We start from the raw sequence: 13,063 nt of genomic DNA on the forward strand, positions 1-13,063 counted from the left end.
TCCACTTGACTTCTTAGAAGATTGCATGCTGTTTGGAGTAGGAACAGTGTCTTCTTATGTGTTTGCACAACCCATGGCACTGGGATTGGCAACCTTTGGCACGCGGCCGGTCAGGGAAATCCGCTGGCAGGCCGGGCTGTTTCGTTTACCTGCAGCATCTACAGGTTTGGCCAATCGCAACTCCCACCGGCCACAGTTCACTGCTGCAGGCCAATAGGGGCTGCGGGAAGCGGCAGCCACTACATCCCTCGGCCCACGCCGCTTCCCGCAGCCCCCATTGGCCTGCAGTGGCGAACCGCAGCTGGTGGGAGTGTGCCAAAGGTTGCCAATCCCTGACCTAGCACAATGGGGTCCTGATCCTAATGAGGGCCTCTGGGTGCTACTATCATATAAATGTAAAATTAAAATAACCCCTTAGTATTATTAACTGCAGAGCTTGCCAGCTGGACCTGAGGAACTTTTAAGTAATGAAATTCAACATGAACTTCCTCTCCCCTCTTTTTTGTTCTGCTCTGACTCGAATCCATTTGCCTGTTCCCTCCCTTTAGCTGAGTGTCACCTTCTAACTTCCCATGCCCCCTACCCTAGCTCACTCTGTCAACTCTCACCTCCACCTTGAATGTCACACAGCTGGTGCTTTTTGGCCACCCTCTTCTCCTCGCTCAGATCTCTCCTGATAACTCACTTCTGCTGTGAAGCCTATAAGAAACACAGTCAGTTAAATTGAAGGGCCTTATTCTCATTTATGCTAAAGAACTTTTACACAACTGTGGTAGTGGAAAATGGGACTTTAAGTGGATGTAAGTTACATGTGCACCCCCTTTCAGGTCCCTTTACACTACCCAGATGGTACAAAGTGTCCTTAAGTGAGAATGAGACCCAAAAACTTTATCAAAGTAAATTAAGTCATCAAGAAGTGAACTAGCAAAGCTGGCACATGATATTTATGTAACCTTGCCTAATCCCACCACACTCCCCCCTGTTGTTTTCCTCTGTCACACACCTTTGTCCTGCCATGTTTAAATTGTAGAATGTAAGCCCTTTGAGGCAGGGACTGTCTGTTTGTTGAGGTGTCTCTCACACCCTTGGGCATGACAGAAACAATAAATCATAATTATTCTTCATTAAGCCAGGGTGTCCTGCTTTTTGTGATTATAGATAACACAGCCAGTATCCTGACCAGACGGAGGAGATTCAGTCGAACTACTCAAGATGTCTACTACCTCCCGATTTTGATTTCTGATAGTGGAATCCCTTCTCTCAGCAGCAGCAGCACCCTTACAATCAGGGTCTGTGCATGTGAGAGAGATGGGCGCGTTCGGACCTGCCATGCCGAAGCTTTCCTTTCCTCAGCCGGTTTGAGCACAGGAGCCTTAATTGCAATTCTGCTCTGTGTCATCATTCTTCTGGGTAAGCCACTCTCTTGGTTAAATACTGATATCCTTTCATTAGCCTTCAGAACGTGGCAGTAGCGGCTTTTACTACCATGCGTTTCTGAATCAGGGATTACTTGTGAAAAGAGGTAATTAGAAATATAAAGCTGTGGTTTTATAGATAGGTTTTGCTAAAATTATTAGGAAAAATGCCTGTAAAGCATACTGGTGAAAAACTGGCATCCTGTAGAAAAAAATGTCCAGAGGTCAGAGTAATTAGCATTGTAGATCTTCCCAGGTAATTTGAAAAGGTTTCAGAAAGCCATTGACTCAAGGATCATCACTAGAACAGCTGGAAAAATGATAAAGAAGAGAGATGAGGAAAAGAGTTTTGAATTGCATTACTCTGTAAGAAGCACTATTAATACTGTACAAAAGCCACTTTCTAATTACCTCTGTGAGATGAGCTGATATCAGTGCACAACATAATCAAGAGGGGCAGGGGACATATTAAATGACAAAATGATTCCATTAGATAAATGTCCGTGGATATGCATTTTCTCTATTTTCCCAGACCAATTTTAATTTACCCATTACTTAATATTCTCATTTGGCAGAGATACAACATGTTGTACATAAACATCATTGTACTATCCATGTGTTTTTATGCATTCTAACAGAGAATGTTTGAAACAATGGGATTTGTCCTGTGACCCACGTACATCCCTTAAATCAATGAATTTATCTTGAAAGCCTGTGCTCTTTCTACTGATTCCTTTCGCCACAGCTTATCTCAGCCATTTCCTGGGTTTTAGAGTATAACTTTAAAATGTACAGAAACGCACTTGAGTTATGTTATCAACATTTCAGTCACAATATGTGCAAATACATGGACATGGAAATGAAAGAGCATTTTGTTATTGTTTTTTCCAAAAGGAAAACACAAAACCTTGAAGATTTTAAGTTGATAGCTAATTGATTATTAATTTTATTAGGAATTGGGCATCCAGATCCCTTATGCAGTGTTGAAAAATCTCATCTTTCGTATATTAGGTGAAGATTTTCAAAGCAGGAATCAGGCACCCCAATCTCATTGATAATTAATCAGGGTTGGACACCCAACTGCCCTTTGTGCCATTGGAAATTTCCCTCTTAGTCATTATAGGCACTGCTTGCTATATTCTGGCAGGCTGCTGTGCCAACAGGGAACTCCACTGATTTAAGTGGGACTCCACATGGGTACAGCAGACTGTCTGCATATGACAACTTGCAGAATCGGGGCCTTATTGACAATAGAGCCTGTTCTTCCACCAATGGGCTGTGCATGGGAGGTAAACTTTAGCTGTACTCACAAAAACCTCTAGTTTATGTGTATTACATATTCTTCCAGTGTTTTACATTATGTGTGCTCAGTTTTATGACACACAGGAACACACAGGCAATCTGAACTTTACAAGGGTCCATAATGGGAAATGGAAATTTGAAACGTATGTGTTGAGTAGTGGAGCTGTTGAGGGACATGGGGAGGAGTAGGGTTGTAACTAAAGCTTGGTATTAACAAAAGTGGCCTGATGTTACCAGTCCTAAGTAGCCACAATTTCCAGTGAAGTCAGCGCAAGCTGCAGGTGTTCTGCACCTCTGAAAAGCAGGATGCCCTTATTTAGTTGCCGGTGGTGGATTTTAGTGGCTGGATTTTCAGCAGATGTAAATTGGCACAGCTCAGTTGGACACCAGCTCCATTTCAGCTGCAAATCTGTTCTTTGATGCCCAAATTTAGGCATCCAGGTTTGAAAATATTGGCCACGGGGTATACAAACATACTGCTGAGTTAATCATAACTCCGTTGAAGCCCAACATCATAATGCAAGAATCCAAATAGCAGTCCACAAGTGTCTGATCCGTTTTTATTTGGGATTTCGTATTTGTGACCCATGTAAGAGATATGTTGCTTATTTCATATGTAATGCCTGTAAACCTAACCTAATACCTGCAATTTTCTCTTTAGCAATTGTGGTCCTTTTCATTACATTAAGACGCAGCAAAAAGGAGCCCCTGATCATTTCCGAGGAGGATGTTCGGGAAAACATTGTCACGTATGATGACGAGGGTGGTGGAGAGGAGGACACTGAAGCATTTGACATCTCAGCCCTGCGGAACCCATCAGCTGCTGAGGAGCTGAAGTATCGGAGGGATGTGCGTCCTGACGTGAAGCACGCACCTAGGCACCAGCCTTCTTCAAGTCTGAACAGTATAGATGTTCATGAATTTATTAGACAAAGATTGGCAGAGGCAGATCTCGATCCCAGTGTGCCTCCCTATGACTCCATACAAACATATGCGTATGAGGGTCATAGATCAGAAGCCGGATCTATCAGCTCTCTGGATTCAGCCACTACACACTCTGACCAGGATTATAATTACCTTGGTGACTGGGGACCAGAGTTTAAGAAGCTAGCTGAACTCTATGGAGAAATAGAATCAGAAAGAACAACTTAGTTACCATTCCTGGAACAAGAAGTGTTTTAGTTCCCAAACTGGAGCGAACCACAGCAGCGGTAACAATAAATGAATACAGTACTTGGAACTGAGCAAGTTGTACACAGTTACTGTAGAAACAAGTGCCCTTTTCATATTTGAAACTGGGTTCTTCAACTGGAAGAAAATCAAATTTTGAAAAATACAGAAAAAGAAAGAAACAATTGTCCTTTGTGTATATTTTTTAATTGCTAAATAAAGTCTGTGATACCATATCCATAACAATACCTAAAATAAATGAAGCAATGACATTTTTATTGCAATATATTTAAACATGCCAGAAAAACAGTAAGTCTATGGTGGTGCCTGTGGTGAGGATTGTTCACTGGAGAGCTTATGCAGGTAGTTGTGACATTGCATTTCTATCTCTGCACTAGGCTTGGGATCCCAAACTGAGATAACCAATGGGGATCGTTACTGCTGTGATAAATGCCAGCAATCCATTCCTTTACAGAAGGGATACGTTGGAATTATCCACTCAAATGGCCCTTTGGTGGGCCCCTATTAGTAACACATTGAATCTTATTGAAACATCAGGCTGCAGTGCAGGTATGTAGTTTCGTTGTGCCCTCCCTCAGTCTATTCCTCGATAACAAACCAATGGAGATGGGGGTAACTGGCTGCCTGCACAAATATGCATGCAGCCCATAGTCACAAGACCTGCACTGTTATTGAGTGGTGTAGAAGCTGTTGCTTCCATTCTCTGTTTCTTTTTTTTTTAACCTTTCCACAGGGACCTTGTTCATCTAAATGGAATGGTATAAAATATTCTCTATGCAGTGAAGCAGATGAGACATAGACTTTCTCAATAAAAAGAACCGCGCAGTACATTTTAACCTATGCAGTAGTTTGGGTCACTGTGCATCCTTGGGGGGTCAGTGAATGAAGCTAACTAGGCTTACATTCCTCTGTGTCCGGGGCTCCAATGGTCAATTTGTGATGCGAGGGCTCTCCTATGCCATGTTTATTTTGCATGTGTTACCCAAAGAAAAATAGACCTGCTGGTATGATGTTATCTGAATGTGGAAACTGAGACAGCAAGGAGTTTAAGACAATGTTCCTGTGTTTTTTTTTAATGATAGTTATATTAATTATTATTGCCCAAAATGCTGAAGGATCTTAGAAGTATCTCCCTCCAAGCACAGCAAAGTTTTTGACTAATTTAAAATCTGGCGGGTACACAAATCTATTAAAATCAGTGGAGGTGGAAAAAAATTGTAATGTAGAAATTCCATTACTGGGGTACATGTAAGTTGAGTAAATCAAGATATTCAATTTCTAATTGTTTATCATTGTGGAATTTGCTTTTTCAGCATTTTAACACTTAATCCAACCTCCCACAGTTTTTTGATGGCTAGTGTTTTTAAAGTAAGTTTCTTCTGCTCTTCATCTTTCTCACACTCAGACTATAAAAGGACCATGATCATGATTAATGACCTTTAAGGTACAGCCCAGAGCTAGGAGCAGTGTGGAGCTGCATAGACCCTGGTGGAGCTCAAAAAGATGGAATTCCTCCCCAAGATAGGAGTGGCGGAAGCGCCCTAAAAGTGGGGGGCCATAGACACCCGAAATGTGGGCCCGCCCCCATGCCACGCTGCCCCCTGCACCGCCCTTGCACCACCCCTCTTCCCCAAGCCCCCACCCACATACTGCCCCTTCTGCCAAGACCCTGGCCCTGCACCTCCTCTTCCCCTGAGACCCTGCTTCTGCACCACCGCTTCCCACCCCATTCTGGTACCCCTGTCCCAAGCTCCCTATTGCACAGGGGAAGACTGGCTGCTGCTATGTTACTCTACAACAGTCCTGTTCTGCAGGTAGTTGTGGAGGGGTGGAAAAACCATAATCCCACCTTCTTCCCACCCTTCCCTGCACCTTTGGGCTGCTGTATGCCCTCTGGTGAGTAGAGACGGAAGCACTTCTAGACTTTCCCACCAAGCAAGGACCTCCGTTGTATATGGCCTTTACATGAGCCACATAAGGCAATTAGAAGGCTCCTTAGGACCCTCCTTCCCCACAACACACCTGAACAAGGGCCAGAAACAAATTGGACCCTAATCATCAGCTCACACTTAACATTACTTTTGATTTCTTGAATTTTTTTTGCCAGCCCCTCATGACATTATTGAAGAGTGCTTTCAAGTTTACAAGGCCTACTGGGCAAATGGGCAGGAAGCTCACACATTTTGAAAGAGAACTGATGAAGAGCTCTGTGTCAGTTTGAAAGCTTGTCTCTCTCACCAACAGAAGTTGGCCCGATAAAAGATATTACCTCACTCAGCTTGACACTTTGAGACAAACATTGAAAACTCCTTTAAGCTATTTGCCGCAGCACTTCTCACAAGCTTCTGTTAGCCACTTTCTCATCACCCAAGCACAAGTAATATTTTTTTTTAAATGTTGATGTGCTAAAATGAATTTGAACACAACAGGAGTATATAAAAGCACAGCAGTTGTAACAAGACCTGTTTGGGAGGAAAAGTGGAAAAAAAATTACAAGAGCAAATTTTCTGTATCTTTTTTTATTTTGAAATTCAAAATTTCAATGCGATTTGAAAAAAAATTGGTCTACTTTAGTTGCAATGTGAGGGCGATTCAGGGCCGGCTCTAGGTTTTTTGCCGCCCCAAGCGGAGTGCCACCAAAGCAAAAAAGAAAGGGGGGGGGCCGAGTGCCGCCGAAGCAAAAAAGGGGAGAGGGGGGGCGGAATGCCGCCCCTTGAAAAGTGTGGCCCAAGCACGTGCTTGGTTTGCTGGTGCCTAGAGCCGGCCCTATTTAGTCCAGCATCCTGTCTCAATTTGTGCCCAGTGCAGGATGTCTCAGAAGAGAAGTCTTCATAGGATCTTATTCAAGCTGACATTCCTGTTCAGGACAATATTGAAATATGTGCTTAATATAAAGTGATTTCAGTGGGAGTTAAGCACATGCTGTGCCCATGGAGCACATGCTTACGTGCGTTCCTGAACTGAAGCCATAATTTATTCAGTGGTGCACTAAATGATCTGGAGGCGTTTCTTCCCGATTTAAATGGCCATCAGTTTATGCCACCATCTGTATTATTTGTATAGCACCAACAGAGTGCTAGGGTAAGGAAACAGAGTGCTAGGGTAAGGAAACTAGGGTAAGGAAAGACAAAAGCTTTCAAAAGCTATAGTACCCATGTTTCCTAATATTTTATATTACACCTGCTTCATTATTATATTACAGGTTTGAGACATGGAATCTAGGGCAGTTTAATCTGCAAAAACCTTCCCCTCTGCCCCCAAAGAGGAGAAATGACTTGCCGTTTGAGTTGTGTAATATTTGATAGGATACTTTTGTATGAATTGCGTCATAGATACATGAAGGTTTAAAGCCAAATAAAAGTGAAGCGTAGTGACACAGGCAGATGGACTTTCCTAATGCTCATATTCTGACATTGAGAGTAGGGGGTCACCTTTCAGAAGACGAGAAATCCCTGTTTGACCATTTGTAATGTTCCATGTACCATTGCTGCTATGCTACACATATACTGTACACAGGATGTGTGGAATTCTGAGGTGTTTAAAGTGCAAATTCTGCTGTGGGGTTATTGAGACTCGGCTTCACTGATGCTTCTGTGCGTTGTTTCATATCTCCTAGCAACTATGATCTCCAAATGTGCTTTTATATCATTATAAGTCTGCATGCTATGCTTACTGTCGTTTACTCAAATAAACATCACAGTGCTGTGTTGTTTGCATGACAAAGAGCAGAATACCAAATCTTCAGAGACACAGAGAAGGATCTCAAGGTGGAGATCAAATAGGTTTGCCAGATTTCCCCTTGTTACCTTTCCATTTTACCCTTGATTTTCTTGTCCCAGGAACAAACTACAACTATACTTGATGCTTTCTGTGTTAACATGATTAAACTGAAAGAAAAAGATAACTCTCTGTGTCAAAGAAGCCATGATCATTTTGTCACACTATTGATTTAAGCAAAGGTTACATAGAGTGAAAATATTGTGTTAAAATATTTTCTAGTTGTGGTTGAGTCTGATTCTACAGACGTCGCTTAAAACTTTCTTGGATCTCTTGTATTAGTCATGTTTTTAAACAATTTACTCTGAGCCCAAACATTAATTCTATTGCAGCTCTGCCAGCTTAAGCACTGGAATGTGCTCAACTTTTACTAAAGCTGGATGATCCTGAATCAGAATAAAGCTATATGGCTATAATAATAGTTAAGTGCCATATTACAGGGGTTACTTAAGGCTTTCTAATCATTTCTGCAAAAGCTGTCTGATATTTACATCCAACCAATTAATCATATTAATTCAAACAGGTCTTTTTTGTTTGCAAGGTGCTGGGTGAGGGCACTCAGCATGTTGTAAGCATGGTTTATAATCTGGGGAAATGAACAGCGCACATACAGGGGTAAAGAATAGAATCTAAAAGTGCCCTGCCAGGTTAAAAATCACAGAGCTTCATCCATTGCCTATTGAAGTCAATGGAAAGATTATCATAGACACATTGGCATGGCCAGTATTAGGGGGTAGGAAACAAGGCAATTGCCCAGAGCCCCACACTACAGGGAGCCTCATGAAGCTAAGTTACATCATCTCTACAGAGTTACTGTGGGTAAATGTAATGCGAATATTACAATAATTTAATCTCTAAAAGTACGGTGGGGGGGGGGAATCACACTAAAGCAGAGGTTTTGAAAGTGTGGGGTATGCCTCTTCAGGGGGTGGGGAGGAAAGTTTTCAGGGTAGGGGTGAGCGGCAACAACAAGTGGCTCAGTCTTCAGCCCTGGGCAGCAGGGCTTGAGCTTCAGCTTGAGCATAGTTGGGGCCCACTCCTTAGTTTCTGCCCTGGGCTCCAGAGAGTCAAACTCCAACCCTGCATATTGTTGTTGGATTTGGCAACAGATCAGTTTCTTTATCGGTGCTACTATTAACACCTTGGATGTTTTAAACTGAAAAAAAAAAACCAATTAAAAGTCCAAAATAGTTTCCACTCTCTAATGTACTTTGTTTATTTTTAGCCTTGCTTTCAGCTTGGAACATGTCAATCATTGTAATCCATTTTGCTTTCAGATTTGAAGTTGCTGCTATGTTTGAATTGCAAATACCACAGGGTAATACTCATTGCTGTAACAACTATTTCTATTGGTACTTTTTAAAAAATGCAATGTTTCTGTTGGTCTTAGGCTTTGTAAAACCTCATTTTACAAAATTTTAATGTCAACCACATTGGAGTTAACTGTGTCCTGTAAACTCCTCTATACACTGTCATACGAAAGAATAATGAAGAAAACTTTAAAAATCTGGAGGAGAATAGCAAATTGTGCTGCATAAGGTAATTGTTTTGGGATTGCAGTGTACTCGGGATCTTGTACTTGCCATTCATATAAAAGAGCACAATGCATTCTGAGGAACATTAAAAGCAGCATTGCAAGTATTAGGACATTCTTACTTTTCCAAAGTCACCAAATATATATATATTTTTTTAACAAAAGAGAAATGTCAAAAGTATAATATTATATTGAATTAGGTTACAAATACCTCCTTAAGCAAGTGTTACCATTAGAGATTGTTACATTTTTCTTTGAATAAACAAAAGGGATCAAATCTTTTATTCGTATTTTTCAAATAAACTATGCCGTTTGCCATGGTGATGGGTTATTGCATTCCTCATCACTCCTGAAACACAGTGGGATATTTGCATATAACCCCATATATTGTATGCGCTGATGAAATATAACCATTTAAAGGCACTTCACATTTAAAAATAGGATATGCTCTAACAGTATTAGTGAGGTAAATGTATGTCAGCAATGCTATAGTAACTTTAAATAGGATTTTAAATCTCCATATGTCCATTCAGTTGATTCACTGTCTCAAAGAACATGCTGCAAATAGGAAAGGAGCAAGAAATGCCAAGAGTTATTTCACAACAGCAGTATTATAACTGCTAAACAGGTCATTATTTATACTCATGAAAGTACTCCACCCAAATCACCATTGTTCTGAAATGGAACCAGGGCTTCTTAGATGAATCAATGACCAAAATATAATAATTTGTGAAACCATTTGTGAACCATTCACAAATATATATAAATGATCAAAGTGATTAAAACAGTGAATTGCACATACATGGATCCATGGTCACAGCAGGGGTTATTATGGTTGCTTATTACTGATGTGGAAGAAAATAAAGGCAAGAATATGCATAGCCACTCTTAGGCACATGTATGTGTATATGCATGTGCAGCAATCATTCTTTCCCAAATGAATTCATTATTGGCTGTTATGGTGACAAGCTGCCTTGCTTTAGACAATTCTCATAGATGCCTTCAGAAAAATTGTAAGAATGGCTTTTGGGGACAAGGTACCATCCAGTTGTAAGATACAGATATTTTAGGCCTGGATCTAGAAAGGAAGTTTAAGGGAGAAACTGATCATTTTTTAAAAAAACATTTAGGGATACCTTAGACCCTCTTTAATGTTTAATATCCTCAGTATCCTTCCTTCTCGGCACAGCCAATTTGTAGGCCCACCCCACTTATTATATTTTAATTTTAGGGTTTCCCCAACTTGGTTCTATTTCCCCTGTGCTGGTTGGAATATAAATCATTTGTATGCAGTTAGGGATGAACTCAGTGATGAGCTGCCAAAATCTTAACAACGGGTTCCCTCCTCACCCCACGAGGGGGTCATTGCCCACCCCCGCCCTCCGGGACTCCTGCGTTCCTTCAGACTCTAGTTTTGTGAAAGAATAGTAGTTTATAGAGAGTGCTTTCATCCAAGGATGTTAACATGCTTTACACTCAGTAATTAATTAATCTTCACAATATCCTTAAGCATGAGGAAAGCATTATTGGACCCATTTTACAGATTGGGAAATGAAGGTTAAGTGGTGTGTCCAAGGTCACACAGTGAAGATGGAGGAGCCAGAAATTAGTAGCGTTCTCACTCCTGTGCTTTAACCAGAAATCCAGACTCTGACTTGAACTGAAACCACTGATTCATAATCATATTTCAATTCACTTATTAACTACACACACGCTCAGTTACTATTATTGATAAAGGATGTCAATAATAATAATTAATGCACTCTCATTAGGCCTGATCTGAGCTTGCTGAAGTCAGTCTGAGTCTTTCCTTTGATTTCAATGGGATTTGGAACAGGCGCATTAGGCCAGATTTTTAAAGGTATTTAGATGCTTAAAGATGGTGTGACGAAGTGGGACTGTTCTTACTGTTTCCTCTGAATAGTGTTGGGGTGCCTCAGTTTCCCCTATGCAGTTCTTAAGTATCTAGGTGGTGGGATAAGGGTGTATGATCATTGCAGAGCCCTAGAGGGCAGGTGTGTGCAGGGTCTGGACACAGAGAATGGCCAACACCCTGTTTCCTGGCAACTGATGGCCTGGGCCCTTCCCCCCTGCAAGGTGAGAGCTAAAGGGTTGGAGAACAAAGGAATCAGGTGACCTCCTGGCCCGGGAAAGGGACAAAGCCCAGAAGAGGAGGGGCTGGAGGCAGTTTCAGTTTGGGGCTGGCTGGGGACGAAGCGTGAAGTGCAGACATAGTTGTCTGGCTCCTGCCCCCCAACTCCGCAGTCAGACGGGACTCTCAGCCAGCCAGTAAAACAGAAGGTTTATTAGACGACAGGAACATGGTCTAACAAAGAGCTTGCAGGTGCAGAGAACAGGACCCCTCAGCTGGGTCCATTTTGGGGGGCAGTGAGCCAGACAACTACATCTGCACTTCACGCCTCGTCTCCAGCCAGCCTCTAACTGAAACTGCCTCCAGCCCCTCCTCTTCTGGGCTTTGTCCCTTTCCCAGGCCAGGAGGTCACCTGATTCCTTTGTTCTCCAACCCTTTAGCTCTCACCTTGCAGGGGGGAAGGGCCCAGGCCATCAGTTGCCAGGAAACAGGGTGTCGGCCATTCTCTGTGTCCAGACCCCTGCACACACCTGCCCTCTAGGGCTCTGCAATGATCATACACCCTTATTCCACCACCTAGATACTTAAGAACTGCATAGGGGAAACTGAGGCATCTCCACACTATTCAGAGGAAACAATAAGAACAGTCCCGCTTCGTCACAGATGGGTACCAAGTACTTTTGAAGATCCCAATAGAAGCCTATCTGCCTCTTTAGGAACCTAAATAATTTAAAAAATCGGATCCATTGTAAATGATAAATCAAGCGTGGTCTGATCAATTGACGGCAACTGCAAGGGAAATATTTATTGTAGTTAACCTAGCAATAGATTGGTTCAAATCTGATTTATTTGGATCTATGGTCTATCATGCATAATTAGAACAAATTCCAGGATAGAAATACAATCATAAGCTCACAGGTGTTGAAGCAGAAAAACACTAAATTTTCAAATAGTGGCTGACCATTATTATTAATTACTTATTTGAACTGCTCTAGCAAATGATAACATTTAATGCTGACCTTTATGAATACTCTATATCTTTGTGCTTACAATGACTGAGTGTACACATAGAAATTCCCATTTGTGTGCACAAATGCAGGATTTATGCACGATAATGTTGCATATGCATTTTGGAAAATGTCTAGCTACTCCCCCTCCCCCACGCATATGCATAGGATTGTACCCTGCAGGGGGAAAGACAAAACTGTAGTGCACATGTAAAATCATTTCCCTTGGTCATTTGTGGCATTTTTAAACTCCTCTGGTTAGAATTATAAGATGTTTTTGATTGTTCAAATATGTAAAAGTGGCATGCGCCATAATGTATAGCTATGGGTTTGAGTTGTAGGTCTTAATTGGCATATGTATACTCTTGGGAACATGCCAGTTTTCACCTGGTTTTGTGTCAACACAAACCATACATCTGGCCAGGTTCACTGGAATTTGGATGGGGCATCACTCAGAAGATATATTCACCAAAGCATCTGATGAATCTGGCCTGAGGTCTCCATTTGTAACAGAACATGAAACTAGGTGAGTTCTGCATGAGGTCATTGCAAACATTTCACTCAACTTGTGTGAAAAGCCAGGAGAAAGGAGGCAGCATACAAAGCATGGAACATGAATAAATAGATTGCTTACTCTTCAAGGCATACACCAGATTTATCATATTACCTGTGGAGATAAAGTGTTGGATAGCTTTGACATACAGCTCCTACATCCCATTCACCATGGTTATATCAGTTAAATGGT

General features: G+C 41.7%; 1 protein-coding gene across 1 annotated transcript in view; it reads left to right on the top strand.

The window, feature by feature from the left end:
* Nucleotides 1-3,869, top strand: part of CDH18 (cadherin 18) — a 245,119-nt gene extending 241,250 nt beyond the window's left edge. Inside the window, exons 10-11 of the mRNA XM_077809160.1 lie at nt 1,159-1,410; nt 3,379-3,869. Of these exons, the coding sequence (XP_077665286.1) occupies nt 1,159-1,410; nt 3,379-3,869 (743 nt within the window). The remainder of the gene's footprint in view (nt 1-1,158; nt 1,411-3,378) is intronic.
* Nucleotides 3,870-13,063: the final 9,194 nt, after the last annotated feature.

The sequence above is a fragment of the Eretmochelys imbricata genome, chromosome 2, assembly GCF_965152235.1.
Source record: "Eretmochelys imbricata isolate rEreImb1 chromosome 2, rEreImb1.hap1, whole genome shotgun sequence".
Taxonomy (NCBI): Eukaryota; Metazoa; Chordata; order Testudines; family Cheloniidae; genus Eretmochelys; species Eretmochelys imbricata.